We start from the raw sequence: 14,127 nt of genomic DNA, 5'->3' as shown, positions 1-14,127 counted from the left end.
CACAATAAAGACTTTTGTACTATTTATTTTCAAACTCGGTTGCCAAAATCTCTTTTCTAAACACAAATACAAACAAAATACGAAAAGTTGGAAAACACAGTGACACAGTTCTCTTTAGAAAGAAGCCAAACCAGTATAAGCCCCTAAGTTGGTGAAACAGCTCTACTCTCAGATATGGGAGGACTAGCCAAATACTTAACACAACCTAGTAGTTATCAGAATAAAGAATTATTTATAATTTATAAACTTTAAATAATACAGAAATCTGGTTAGACCAATAAATATCAATAAATTAAATCGTATCAGAAGGAGCTGGAAAAACATGGAAAAAGTGATTTCAAGTGGGATGAGTAACAGTTTTTACAAAAAGTAAATGTCAGAGGTAAGTAGAGTAGTCTAAATTGTCCTCAAGTAAGGGTAACATTACTTCAAAATAATTTCACTCAAATACAAATACAAAGTAGTGGTCCAAGAAATTACTCAAGTAAGAGTAATTTAGAGCAACTGTCAGGACATAACATCTGATTTATAATTTGAAGGACAAAGATTAATGCATAAAATCGGGTATTTCCGAAGGATAGATACAAAAATGAGCCAAACTAAATCATATCTGTAGGAGCGGTGCAAGAAACACAAATGTTCAAATAATTTCATATTGTCAACATAAAGCTTTTGTCACTTGTGATTCCTCTTCCCTCTGAATAAGTCTACAACTTTTACTTCAATAAAAAATATTACTCGAGTAACTTTTTAAAGAAGTTGTTGTACCTTTACTCCTACTTAAGTAAATATAACCAGGTACTGCCCCTGTCTAGTATGAATAAAGCCAATTAAAAAGCTTTGCCATCACTGACAGTAACAGTCCAGTGCAAGTGCAAACATGATCCATTTAAAATACAATGTGAAACAGGCAACCCACAGGTCTCATTGATCAGCTCAGTGCATCTACATGAGACCATGGTATTCAAGTGCCTGCTCCATACAAACATGTTAGACTGTGATCTAATTAGTGTGACCATAAAAGGGACAGGAGCTGGCCAGCACAAAACGGGAAAAGGCTATCTGGAAATAATAAATACAAGTAAACTACTAAAATTAGCCAATTGCGCTATGTTCAAGAATACAGGAATAAATGTTTGGAGACCATCCATCTGCTGCTGTGTGCTGGTAACAATTTGGTCAAATTTCAAACCCAGAGAAAGGTAAAACACATCTGTGGTAAAGCCTGTACCACACCTAAAGTCCAGTCCTGGTGCAGGAGTTAGCTGGTCCCACTCTAGGAGCCACGCCTGGGACCCAGGGTTGGCTGGGACCCGGGGTTAGCCGGTCCCCATTTAGGAGCCATGCCTGGGATCCAGAGTTGGCTGGGACCTGGGGTTAGCAGGTCCCACTGTAGGACCAGGGCTGAGATCCGGGATTGGCTGATCCCTCTGTAGCAGCTTGGGACACAGAGTTTGCCGGTCCTACTGTAAGATCAGGGCTGAGACCCAGGGTTAGCTGGTCACACTGTAGGCCCAGGGCTGGGAACCAGGGCTGGGACCCAGGGTTAGCTGGTCCCACTGTAGGACCCTGGGACCCGGGGTTAACTGGTCTCACTGTAGGACCAGGGTTGGGACCCGGGATTAGCTTGTCCCATTGTAGGAGCCTGAGACCCGGGGTCAGCTGGTCCCACTGTAGGAGCCTGGTACCGGGGGTTAGCTGGTCCCACTGTAGGGCCATGGCCTGCTGTTAGCTGATGTTCCACTGTAGGAGCCTGGGACCGGGGGTTAGCTGGTCCCACTGTAGGAGCCTGGGACCGGGGGTTAGCTGGTCCCACTGTAGGAGCCTGGGACCTGGGGTTAGCTGGTCCCACTGTAGGAGCCTGGGACCTGCAGTTAGCTGATGTCCCACTGTAGGAGCCTGGGACTGGGGGTTAGCTAGTCCCACTGTAGGAGCCGCGCCTGATCCCATGTGTGTTGGAGCCCACCATGTCTGCACTACTCCATTGCTTTAGACAAAAGAACAACACTGTTAGATCAGAGGAGGAAATGCACTTAATATTTTTTGCAATTCTTTATGCTTTGTTTTTAAGTATTTTTGGCATAATTAGGTCTATATGAGAACATCTTAGCTGTAGGTGGTCAGATAACTAACATTTATGACATCGCAGATACTAGAACTCACTACTGAAGCGTTTCATTGTGCTAATAACATTTATCATATATCCAACCATTTCTCTAAGCAGTAGTATTAGTATTAGCAGCAGTAGCATTAGTAGTAGTGTTTAGTAAGCCTAAGTACCAATCACAAATTTGAAAGAAACATGCCTGAAGACGTTTTCGACTGGGGCACAGGAGAGATCTCTAAATGACTAAAACATGCATGGATGACATCTAACTCTTATTACAGTTAGCTGTAAGATTTTTTGCAATGCCCCACCCACAAGCCTACATCATCCATGCTCCCACATGACAATTCCCCATAAATATACAAAAACATGATACAAAACTGTACGCAACAATTTGACAAACCTGATGCAATGCACACCGATTGTACTGTGATGGCACTTTGAAAGGGGTGTGACAGCGTGGGGAGCAAAGGGAAGAGGGACTCTTCGCCAAAAACGAAAGTAAAAAGTGCTAATACAATGTTTTCGGCAAATGTAGCATTTTCAGAGCAAAAGGTAACATGGTGATCCAAATATGTTATGTGTTAGAAGTTAATACCCCATTAGTTAAATACCCCTTCTAATAATTTAATAAGAAAACGAGACAATTTAACTGTCTCTGAAGGATTGGCTGTAGACCTCTCCATTAAACAGACCCAAGCTGATCATTGTCTCTCTCTCTATCTCAGTTAAAATGTTATTAATAGCAAAGCCCCACCTTAAGACCATAACAGGAATGGCGTGTGTGTTACCTGCTCCTGGTCCCCGGTCTCCACACTAAGCACATTCAGAGACCTGGCCCTCTTCATCCTGTGGAGAGACACCACATAGTTCATTATTCAAACGAGTGCCCTGGGATAGACTAGTGTTGTCACGATACTAATATTTCAAGCTTGATTTTGATACTAAGGAAAAGACTCATTACTTAATACCAAATGCGATACAACAATAATAATAATAAACATAACTCTTTCTTTAGACAAGAGAATGTGATTTTCAACATTAAATGGTAGTACTTTCTATTAAATTGCAATGTGGCCAGTGTAATCCAGCGAGTCTTCAAGGTAGGTTCCATAATGGTCCATGGGTGTATACTATGTGGTCTTATACTTGTTCTGATACAGCTCAAGATCATTCTAAAGCTATTCAGGAAAGATCCATTTCTGTCATGTGAATGTGACTTTTTAGTATTGATACCTGCTCAAACAAGTATCTAGTTTCGATACTACTTTTAGTATCGATTAGTATCTGATTTCCAGTACTTTTGTTTTGACAACCATAGGACAGACTTGGTCTAGAAACCTGGTCTAGTCTCTTCATTCATATGTTTTATAGGGCAGAGTGATATGACCTGAAAGTTTTTAATCACAAGGTAAAAGACTTTTTTTTTTGGTCATGCACGCGTTAATAATCTTACAATTTCTCCCAGGCCTCCTTTGGTTAGCTGTACGACTCTGCCAAAAACTCAGTCCACACAATTAGTACCCCATATAAGTGTAATTAAGGCTATTTACGGAGGCTTTTATAATACACTGCCTGGCCAAAAAAAAACATCACCAACCAATAAAAGGTCACACGCTCTAATATTTTGTTGGACCGCCTTTAGCTTTGATTACGGTACGGATTTGCTGTGGCATTGTTTTGATAAACTTCTGCAATGTCACAAGATTTATTTCCATCCAGTGCATTAATTTTTCACCAAGATCTTGCATTGATATTGGTAGAGTGTGACCGCTGCACAAAGCCTTCTCCAGCACATCCCAAAGATTCTCAATGGGGTTACGGTCTGGACTCTGTGGTGGACAATCCATGTGTGAAAATTATGTCTCATGCTCCCTGAACCTATACCTAAGTACCTAAGTTGCTATAGGCTTTAACACTAGCATTAACAATCTGTGTGTGTCTTCCCACATCTAAGAGGAAAATAAGCAGCAGTGCATTCACAATTACATCACAATATTACAAATGTCATAGTCTAGATTTTATGCATTTTTACTTTAAAGGGCCCGTATTACACTGTTTTCTGATCTATGTTATAATGTTCTTTCCTCATCAAAAACATACCCAGAGTTGTTTTGTTTCATTCACACATATTTAACACACAAACTCTGCATGTTTTGAACAAACACAAAACTCTCTGTTCCACCTTGTGATGTCATGTGGTAATATGCTCCTTTGTGTTTTTTTAACTCCATTCACCTTCACTGGAATTATCTGTACAATTTCAGCCCTGGAATGGCCAATCTCTACTGAACTAATGGTAAAAGAAGCTGTTAACTTGAAAACTATCACTACATGACATCACAAGGTGGAACAGAGCATTTTGAGCTTTGGAGATATGTTATGTAATATAGGGCCTTTACTCTACTTTAACAAATCTTTCCACACTAAGTGCACGTAGCTCAGGAATAAAGGTTAACGCCTGCTTACCCAGCACTGTGGGGATGTGGCTCCTGATCAGCCCCACCCCTCAGCTTGCGCACCAGTTTTTCACTGCTGCGTCTCAAGGACTCACGCAGTTTAGTAAAGGAGCCGCTGCGCCTCAGTCCCTCTGCTGCGCCCGACCAACTGGGGGGGCCCTCACCTAGGGACACATCACACAGCGCTTTACTCCTAGTGGTTTATCATTTTGACTTTCAATTAGAAAATCCTAAAGGCCTATATGATCTGAATGGTCACTACCTAAACCCCAAAGGATTTAAGGAATTTAAAATCTAAATATTACATGCAGTTCCATTAATGTTCTGAGTTGGCTTTAAGATGAATGTGTGAACAGGATCTTGATTTGATTAATAAAATTGTGTGGTGAAGATGCATTTCTTGTTACTTGTCTCCTCCAGTCCCAGATTCCTCAGATAAGCCACAGGAAATGGGTGAGTCAAGACTAGACTTACTTAGCTTAAGGTGAGTTTTTACAATCAATATAAAATAAGGCTAAGGACTTTTAAATCAAAATCAAATCACTCTTCGCTGTGAGACAATAATAATTATAATACACACGTGGACAAAATTGTTGGTACCCTTCGGTTAATGAAAAAAAAACTGTGGTCACAGAAATAACTTGAATCTGACAAAAGTAATAATAAATAAAAAATCTATGAAACTTAACCATTGAAAGTCAGACATTGTTTTTCAACCATGCTTCAACAGAAATATATATATATATATATATAAACTCACAAAACAGGCCTGGACAAAAATGATGGTACCCCTAGAAAAGACTGAAAATAATGTGACCAAAGGGACATGTTAATCCAAGGTGTGTCCACTATCACATTCACATACACACTGTGTACGCATCACAGTTGTTTACAATCTTGTAATCAGTCAGTGGGCCTATATATAGGGCTACAGATCATCACTGTGCTGTTTGGTGACATGGTGTGTACCACACTCAACATGGACCAGAGGAAGCAAAGGAAAGAGTCGTCTCAGGAGACTAGAAAGAAAATTATAGACAAGCATGTTAAAGGTAAAGGCTACAAGACCATCTCCAAGCAGTTTGATGTTCCTGTGACTACAGTTGCACATATTATTCAGAAATGTAAGATCCATGGGACTGTAGCCAACCTCCCTGGACGTGGCCACAGGAGGAAAATTTGATGACAAATCAAATGGAAGGATAACACAAATGGTAACAAAAGAGCCCAGAAAAACTTCTAAAGAGATTAAAGGTGAACTTCAAGCTCAAGGAACATCAGTGTCAGATCGCACCGTCCGTCGTTGTTTGAGCCAAAGTGGACTTAATGGGAGACGACCAAGGAGGACACCATTGTTGAAATCATAAAAAAGCCAGACTGGAATTTGCCAAACTACATGTTGACAAGCCACAAAGCTTCTGGGAGAATTCCCTATGGACAGATGAGACAAAAATGAAACTTTTGGCCTAAGCACATCAGATCTATGTTCACAGATGGAAAAATGAAGCATATCAAGAAAAGAACACTGTCCCTACTGTGAAACATGCAGGAGGCTCCGTTATGTTCTGGGGCTGCTTTGCTGCATCTGGCACAGGATATCTTGAATCTGTGCAGGGTACAATGAAATCTCAAGACTATCAAGAGATTCTAGAGAGAAATGTGGTGGCTAGTGTCAGAAAGCTTGGTCTCAGTCGCAGGTCATGGGTCTTGTAACGGGACAATGACCCAAAACACACAGCTTAAAACACCCAAGAATGGCTAAGAGGAAAACATTGGACTGTTCTAAAGTGGTCTTCTATGAGCCCTGACCTAAATCCTATTGAGCATCTTTGGAAGGAGATGAAACATGCCGTCTGGAAAAGGCACCCTTCAAACCTGAGACAACTGGAGCAGTTTGCTCATGAGGAGTGGGACAAAATACCTGCTGAGAGGTGCAGAAGTCTCACTGACAGTTACAGGAATCGTTTGATTGCAGTGATTGCCCCAAAAGGTTGTGCAACAAAATATTAAGTTAAGGGTAACATAATTTTTGTCCAGGCCTGTTTCATGAGTTTATTTTTTTAAATAATTCTGTTGAAGCATGGTTGAAAAGCAATGTCTGACTTTCATTGGTTAAATTTCATATAATTTTTATTTATTATTACTTTTGTGAGAGTCAAGTTATTTCTGTGACCATTGTGAGCTTTTCTTTTCATTAATCGAAGGGTACCAACAATTTTGTCCAAGTGTGTATATAACTGTCTCTCTCTCTCTCTCTCGCTCTCTCACACACACACAAAAACACACAAAATGAGTGCACAGACCTTCTACTGTGGAGCCCTCCTTGGTGTGGGCGTGGCTCAAGATCTCTTTGTAAAGCGCCTCAGCCTGGCGGTATTTGCCCTGTTTGAGGTAACACGAGGCCTGCAGCAAACAAAAGCACTTCATGACCACAGACACAATTTACACAAACTACATACACTGACTACCAAACTGACCCTCAAACCAACCCTCACACCGAGCCCCACCCTGACCACCACACTGACAAGACTGACCACCAGACTGATCACCGAACCAACCCTCACACCGACCAGGTTGTTCTTGGTCTTGGCCACGTTGCTGTCGTCGGGCCCCCTCTGGCTCTGGTAGATGTAGAGGGCGCGCTGGTAGTACTGCTCCACCTCAGTGTACTTGCCCTGGTTCTGGCACAGCAGGGCTAGGTTGTTGAGCTGCTTGGCCACGTCTGGATGGTTTGCTCCCAACACCTGAGGACCAGAGCCAGAAGCCATGAGGTGTGAGCCTGAGGATTGCTTATAAACAATGACCTACTTGAGCCTGGGGTGCGCTCTCAGACCAGTGACCCACCTGGGGGCACTCACCTTCTCACGTATCTCCAATGCTCTCTTACACAGTGGCTCAGCTTCTCTGTATTTGCCCCGTTTTCCGTATAGCACGGCCAGGTTGTTGAGTGTGGCTGCCACCTGGACACAGATGCTAGAGTGAGTTTGTGGAGGCATCACAAATCAATAATATTGTGTGTGGCCCTCCTGGTTCTCTGGGCTCAAGTAAAGTCAATTCAAAACTATTACTAAAAGTATAGGTTCAACCATAATATATAATAATAAAAACATTGCATAGATCATGTTGTAAAATAATGGCTTTAATAAAAGCCTTTAACCATTAATTTACTACAAAGAGGTAAAAAAAAGTAGTTAAAAACATTCCAAGCATGTGTTCATTTACGTATTAAAATGTCTTGTAAAGACTCCTTTAATGAACAATTCTGTTTCGTGTGGCTCCGGTGGTCCTCTGGACACCACCGGCACAGGTGAGGCCCTACCGCTGGGTGGTCTGGGCCCAAAGTCTTCTCTCTGATTGCCAGTGCGTCATTCAGAAGGTTCGCGGCTTCCTTGTATTTGTTCTGGTCCCTGGAGAAAAAAGGTCAAAGGTCACATTTACATCAGAAACTCCAGACAGCTTCAGGTGTGGGCTTACAGCGACCCCACTCCTCTGCTTAGCTCTGTTTGGTTCAAGAATTACTAGTGCTGTCAAGCAATCAAAAACATGTATGTATTAATCATGATTAATCACATTGTGTCATGATTTTAATGTAATTATGTAAATGTAGCATACTGTAAAAATGTTGGCATTTAAAGCATTTAATTCATTCATTCATTTTTTTTTTTGCTCAAATTGTATGATCAAATTTTTCACTAATAATACAACATCACTGTACTGCACCGCCATACCACACACATCAGCCATGTCCATGTGAGCACTCCATTGGGTAAATATAACAGCGCTGTACCGTACTGCTCCTATTGTACTGTGCTCCTCGCTCCTCCTGTACGCTATTGCTGTACCGTGCTCCTCGGTCCCTCTATGCTGCACTCCTCCTCCTGTACCACGCTCCTTAGTCCTCCTGTACTGTGCCCCTCCCTCCTGTAACGCACTCCTCCTCCTGCACCACGCTCTTTCTGTTGTCTTTCAGCTTAACATACATATGGATGATTAATGCATCTTTTTTCTCTGATTAATCATACAAGTTTACATGCAAACTGCGATAGCCCTAATAATGACAGATGAGGGCTACTGTAAAGAGAAGCAGCAGACTGCAGAGACCTGTACACCAGAGCCAGGATGTTCAGCATGGTGGCCACGTCTGGGTGGTTGTGTCCAGAGGACTTCTCCAGGTCCTCCAGCGCCTGCTCAGAGGACACCAGAGTCACTCAATTGTGGGACGTGTGTGTGTAGCAGTAGGACGTGTGTGTGGGTGGGTGGAAAGGAGTAGGACATGAGTGGGTGGAGGAGTAGAACATGCAGGTTGTGAATGTCTGACCTGCTTGCAAAGGGGCACAGCCACCTCATAGCGTCCCTGCGAGGCATACTGGATGACCAGGTTGTGCAGGGTGCGCAGGCGGGCCGGGATCTCATAGCCCCCCTGCTGAGCTGCCACCTCTGCACTGCTGGGGCACCTATGGACAGCTGCCAACGGAGCCACAGCATCCACAGACAGAAGAGAGTTTAGTGAGTGCCTCAGACTACTAACAATCCTGACCTCAGCTCTAAAAAAAAATTGTGTACTCTTAGGTGTTCAATGCTGCAGACATCATGATCTGGGAGGGAAGACAAATCAGAGCAGAAAGTCTCACCGTGAGGCTCCTGCTCCTCAGGAAACAGGTCCTCCAGGCTCCCTGCTGTGGAGCACATGCCTCTATCCTCCTGGAACACATGACACACACGTACATCACATGACACCATAGACTATAAAGAAGTGGACTAAGGCACTATGACATCATCCATAGCGTTCAGTTGCAACCAAATTAAATTCATCAAGGCTAGGTGTTATAGTGGGTAATCTGCAACCAGGGACCATAGGCGTGGGTTTTTAGTAACGCTGTCAAGCAAACCTGTTGTCAACACTAGCAGGATGACCTCGGGGAAAACAGGCACTGGACAAAATAGCAAAATAAAACCACCCAGATCATGTATGTTAATACAAACATTTTAAGACCAAAATAAGTGGGTCTGACAGCAGCCCTAGAGGGGCGATGAGTCCGCTCTATAAGCGTGCCAATGCTCACTTCCTATTTGGAACACAGTGGCTAGGAGGTTAGCCATGTCCATTTATATATACAGCCTATGTATGACAAATGCCTCACACACGCTGTGCAGGACAGACAGACTGTGCTATCTCACCAGTGCCTCCTCCTGGTCCTGGTCGTACACTCGGATGGAGGACATAAAGAGCAGGTGACGATTGTGCTCCTCTAGACTGACCACCTCCTGCTCTCTCTCCTGGAGCTTCTGCTGTGCTCCTGCCACCTCGTCCCGCAGCCACTGGTTCTCCTGGCACAGCCTCCGTACCTGTCACAACACACAGCATAACACCTGACACGGGCAGGGCTAGAACCATCAACCTGCTGTTTAGACCTCTGCACCATGGCCACTCCACGTGAAGGATGTTTGGTTTTACTTTTGGCAATATTCATCTTGCTTTCAATTACAACATGTGCATGTGAGTGTTGTGCCAGTATATCTTTATAGTGTGCCTACCCACAGTGGCCTCCTGTGTGTGTGCATCACCTCAAAACCCAAACACTTAAACATACACCTGATTAATGTGCTATAGTCTCACCTGGGTTCTCAGCTTCTGTTTCTCGGCCTCTACAGAATTCAAGTGAGACGACAAGGCCATCACCATCTGAAAACATACAAACAGCCTATTGTTTACATTATGTCAGTGAAGGCATCCCGTTTCACTGGTTAAGCCCTCAGCCGAGTAGAGGGATTGTAATATCCCCATTTTTTCCATTTTCAATTCACTAGTGTCAGTCAAGACTTAATCACCTCCGTTTTAAATAATGGGCAGTTAGAATGTTATGATGTCACATGCTAACATATACAACAGCTAAAGTAGTTCTGACCAAAACTAGCTCAAGGTCTGGACATGGGTCCCTGAGCGCTGTAATGTAGTGCCCACTGCTCTTGACAGGTTGCATTTGACCCATTCTTCAATGCAACTGGGCCAAAGGACAAATTTTCCTACGCAGACAAGGCAAGTTTATTTCGTACGACAGACAGAAAAAGACAGACATTAAAATCAAAATACGACAAATCAAAAGATAATTTTATGGTGATTATTTAACATTAACGGCAAAGAAAAAAAAACTTTCATTCATATGCACAGCTAAACAAAACCGCTTGGAGCCTGGATTTAAACCTTGTCAAAGTTGAGGCTTGTCTCACGTCTTCAGGAAGACTCTTCCAGGTTTTAGCTGCATAAATCTGAAATGCTGATCCCCCATTTTTAGTTGTGATTTTGGGCACCAGCAGGAGACCATACCCTGAAGTCCTCAGAGTGCAAGATGGTTCATATGGCACTAACATGTCAGAGATGTACTTTGGTGCTAGGCCATGGAGAGACTTGTAGATAAACAGAGCTGCTTTAAAATCTATTCTCTGAGCCACAGGAAGCCAGTGCAGAGACCTGAGCACAGGACTTATGTGCTTGTACTTTCTCGTTCTAGTCAGGTCCTGAGCAGCAGCATTTTGGATGTACTGCACCTGTCTTAAGGCTCATTTGGAGAGGCCAGTGAGCAGGCTGTCACAGTAGTCTAACCTACTGGAATCAAATGCATGGATAAGTCTCTCTAAGTCTGGTTTTGACAGTATACCTTTGATTTTTGCCATGTTGTTTAGATGGTAAAAAGCTGCAGATGTTATTGATTTGATATACTTGATGATGTGTTTGATGGACAATAAAGAGTGCCTTGCCCTTAAAGAGGGGGTATTTTGAGCTTTCTACCATGTTATAACATTATTCATTCATCCAAAAGCATGCCTGAAGAGGTTTTAGATGTCATCCATACATGTTTGAGTAATTTAGGGGTCTATTCGAACCCTCCTTGCAATTAGTTTTAAGACTCTGTCCGATGCTCAGCACACAAGCCTACATCATCCAGGCTCCTACATGACATGATACAAATACACTACAACTTGACAAACCTAACTTAACACAGTAGTTCCATTTTATCCCTCCTGCTGTTGGTCATCCCAGATTATGACATAGCACGGAGAGTAAAGTCAAAAATAAAAGTGAACCTTATTAGCATGTTGTTTTTGGTGAATATAGGATTTTGAAAACAGTGAAAGATAACATGGTGGTCTAAATATGTTAGTAGTATGTTATGTGTTAGTAGTTAATACATCATAGAAGTGTAATACCCCCTCTTTAACTGTAACATACTTAACAGGGACAAAACCTTTTCTTATGAGAACTCATCATAACAGGAGCATTAAATTATTTATTTCATACAACAACATTTCAGGATTAAAATTGAAGCCTTGATAACACAGAACAGCAGACACATGCCCTACCTGTGCTTCACTCAACCCTAGCTCGATCCTCTCCAGAGACTGTTGCACCATGTGGCTCTTCTCCTGCTCCACACTGCTGTCCCGGTAAGGTTGGCTCTCCAGGGCCTGCTGGAGGTTCAAAAGCAGGCTGTGGTTCTCCCCTCGGAGCGTCTCCAGCCCTGCAATCACCTGTTGCATGCTGCTCAAGATGTCCTCCGCAGACAGCATGGCTCTGGCTCACCTATGGGAAATGCATTATCAGAGCCGCTACTGCATGGGACAGTAATATATTTATATGCATGTATGTTTATATGACTAGAATTCATAATAAAGATCTTACGTTCAGTTGTCTTGAGTTATATATTATTCTGTGCTTACCATGACTGTGATAGGTTGCTCTTGTGGCTGACTGGCTGGCACACTGAACATTTTTAAACTTTTTTTTATGATACATTTTTTTACTTAATATTTGGGGATTTTGACCAACTAAGAAGTGCAGCTGCACTGCAGCTTGTGCAGTTCAAAGGATGGAAGTTAAAGATTATTGAATTATCTGACTTGAGCAGTTTGTTTTTATGTATCTGTGGTGACCCGCCTTGGCGATAACTATGCTAGCCAGCTAGCTCTAAAATGCTACAGACTTTTCAAAATGCAATGGGCTTTCTACACCAAATATGGCAGAAGATGTTCCAGAGGAACTGGGTCTTAGGCCTGTCACGATAAGAAATTTTGCTCCATCTATCATATGTTGAATGATAAATCAATATAATAATAATCGTAATTGGCCTACAGCCTCCCCCTGGACACTGCTGTGATGCAGCAGGACACAGAGAGAGAGACAGAGGAGAAACACTTTTGTCCTGAGGTCTATTAATCCCTACAAGCTGCCCTGATATTGAATCTGATGACCCTAACCTGTTAAGCGGCACTGAGACTTTTGTTTGAGCTTTCTATTATTATTGTATTTAACTGCTCTATATGCTTAAATTGCCCCTGTGGGACAAATAAAGTGAGTTTGATTTGATTACAATAAGACCACAGAGCAGTTCACCCATACATTATATATTATTCATACTAGATTTAGTTCCCAGGCTTTTCAGTGGCACAGGGAGAGCTCCTTCTCCTGTCTGATTTCTTTAACAGCAAGTAAAGGTTGAATTTCACAGTTAAAGAAATTCCATTTCTATGCTGTACTGAGGGCCCACACTGCAGGTCTTGGCCTATGTTATCAGAGGTATAATACTGCCTAGAGCGGAATCATGGCCAGATGAGACTGGACAACACTATCACAGTGTGTTTAAGGTTCATGCCTCCAGGTGCTGGGTCATGTACTGATGTAAATAAACTTCTGCGTCAGAACTCCAGCCTCATGCCTCTTCTCTTCAGCTCTCAGTTTATTGTAGAACACTTGCTAAATACAATTTTGGTTGGGTGTTGTTTTGGAAAATTAGTCATTTGCATGTGTTTTTCTAAATGCCGGCTCAAGCCAGGGCTAATGATTATGAACAGCATTTACTTTAAATTGTATTTTATTTACAGCATTGAGAGAGCAATAGGCTATAGACTGCCATTCCAACACCAATGCAGAAGGGTGCAAGAGCGTGCAGAAGCACAGAGGAATGTGCAGGAGCGCAGATGAGTGTGGAGAGTTTCAGGTGACAGTGCGTCAGGATTATGGCTTTGTGCTCCTGTGGTTACGGCAGACGCACACCTAGGATCAGGTCACAGACCTGTTCCTAGTCCCAACAATGCTCCCAACTCACCTGTCCTGCGTCCCGGCGCGTAGCTCCGTATGACCCTTAGCGTGTACACGTGCCACAGACATCCACGCTGAGCGGCCCGTCCCGTGGGAGCTACTCGGACACTTGTGGACCACGATCAGGTGCTCCACGATCCGCGGTCACGTCCGACACCAAGGTAAACAACCACCTGCTGCACGCCGTCACTTCCGGTTGTACACACACGATATCCGCTCACGACCTTCATAATAAAAGCCTCAGATCTACTGTGGATGACCCTTTCCCAAGCCAGTCTCTCCTTCCTCTTCCTAGACCCTCACCCTGCTGTCGCTGGTCTGTGGTCTAGGCCGTGTCCCAATTCGCCAAACTGGCCTTAGGATCACGATTGGAAGTGTGCGTCGAAGGGCAGTTATGTAATTTCCGGCGCGACAAGGGCTGTCCCATTCAACCCACCCTACTGAATGCGCCCACAAACCTGCCCTCC

The 14,127-nt window shown here is 43.1% G+C and overlaps 1 protein-coding gene across 1 annotated transcript; it reads right to left on the bottom strand.

Moving 5' to 3' along the window:
• Nucleotides 1-9: 9 nt before the first annotated feature.
• On the bottom strand, nucleotides 10-13,848 carry klc3 (kinesin light chain 3). Its single transcript, XM_033977608.2, has 14 exons — nucleotides 13,668-13,848; nucleotides 11,926-12,145; nucleotides 10,184-10,249; nucleotides 9,745-9,912; nucleotides 9,198-9,267; nucleotides 8,885-9,030; nucleotides 8,668-8,750; nucleotides 7,886-7,973; nucleotides 7,425-7,526; nucleotides 7,137-7,310; nucleotides 6,870-6,969; nucleotides 4,577-4,730; nucleotides 2,899-2,956; nucleotides 10-1,987 (listed from the first exon to the last, which is right to left on the bottom strand). The coding sequence occupies exons 2-14, from the start codon at nucleotides 12,130-12,132 to the stop codon at nucleotides 1,913-1,915; spliced, it is 1,491 nt and encodes a 496-aa protein (XP_033833499.1). The 5' UTR covers nucleotides 12,133-12,145; nucleotides 13,668-13,848; the 3' UTR covers nucleotides 10-1,912.
• Nucleotides 13,849-14,127: the final 279 nt, after the last annotated feature.

The sequence above is a fragment of the Periophthalmus magnuspinnatus genome, chromosome 13 (genome assembly GCF_009829125.3).
Source record: "Periophthalmus magnuspinnatus isolate fPerMag1 chromosome 13, fPerMag1.2.pri, whole genome shotgun sequence".
NCBI lineage: Eukaryota > Metazoa > Chordata > Actinopteri > Gobiiformes > Gobiidae > Periophthalmus > Periophthalmus magnuspinnatus.
The sequence above is the reverse complement of the archived record's forward strand: the minus strand, read 5'-3'. Positions and strand labels throughout refer to the sequence as shown.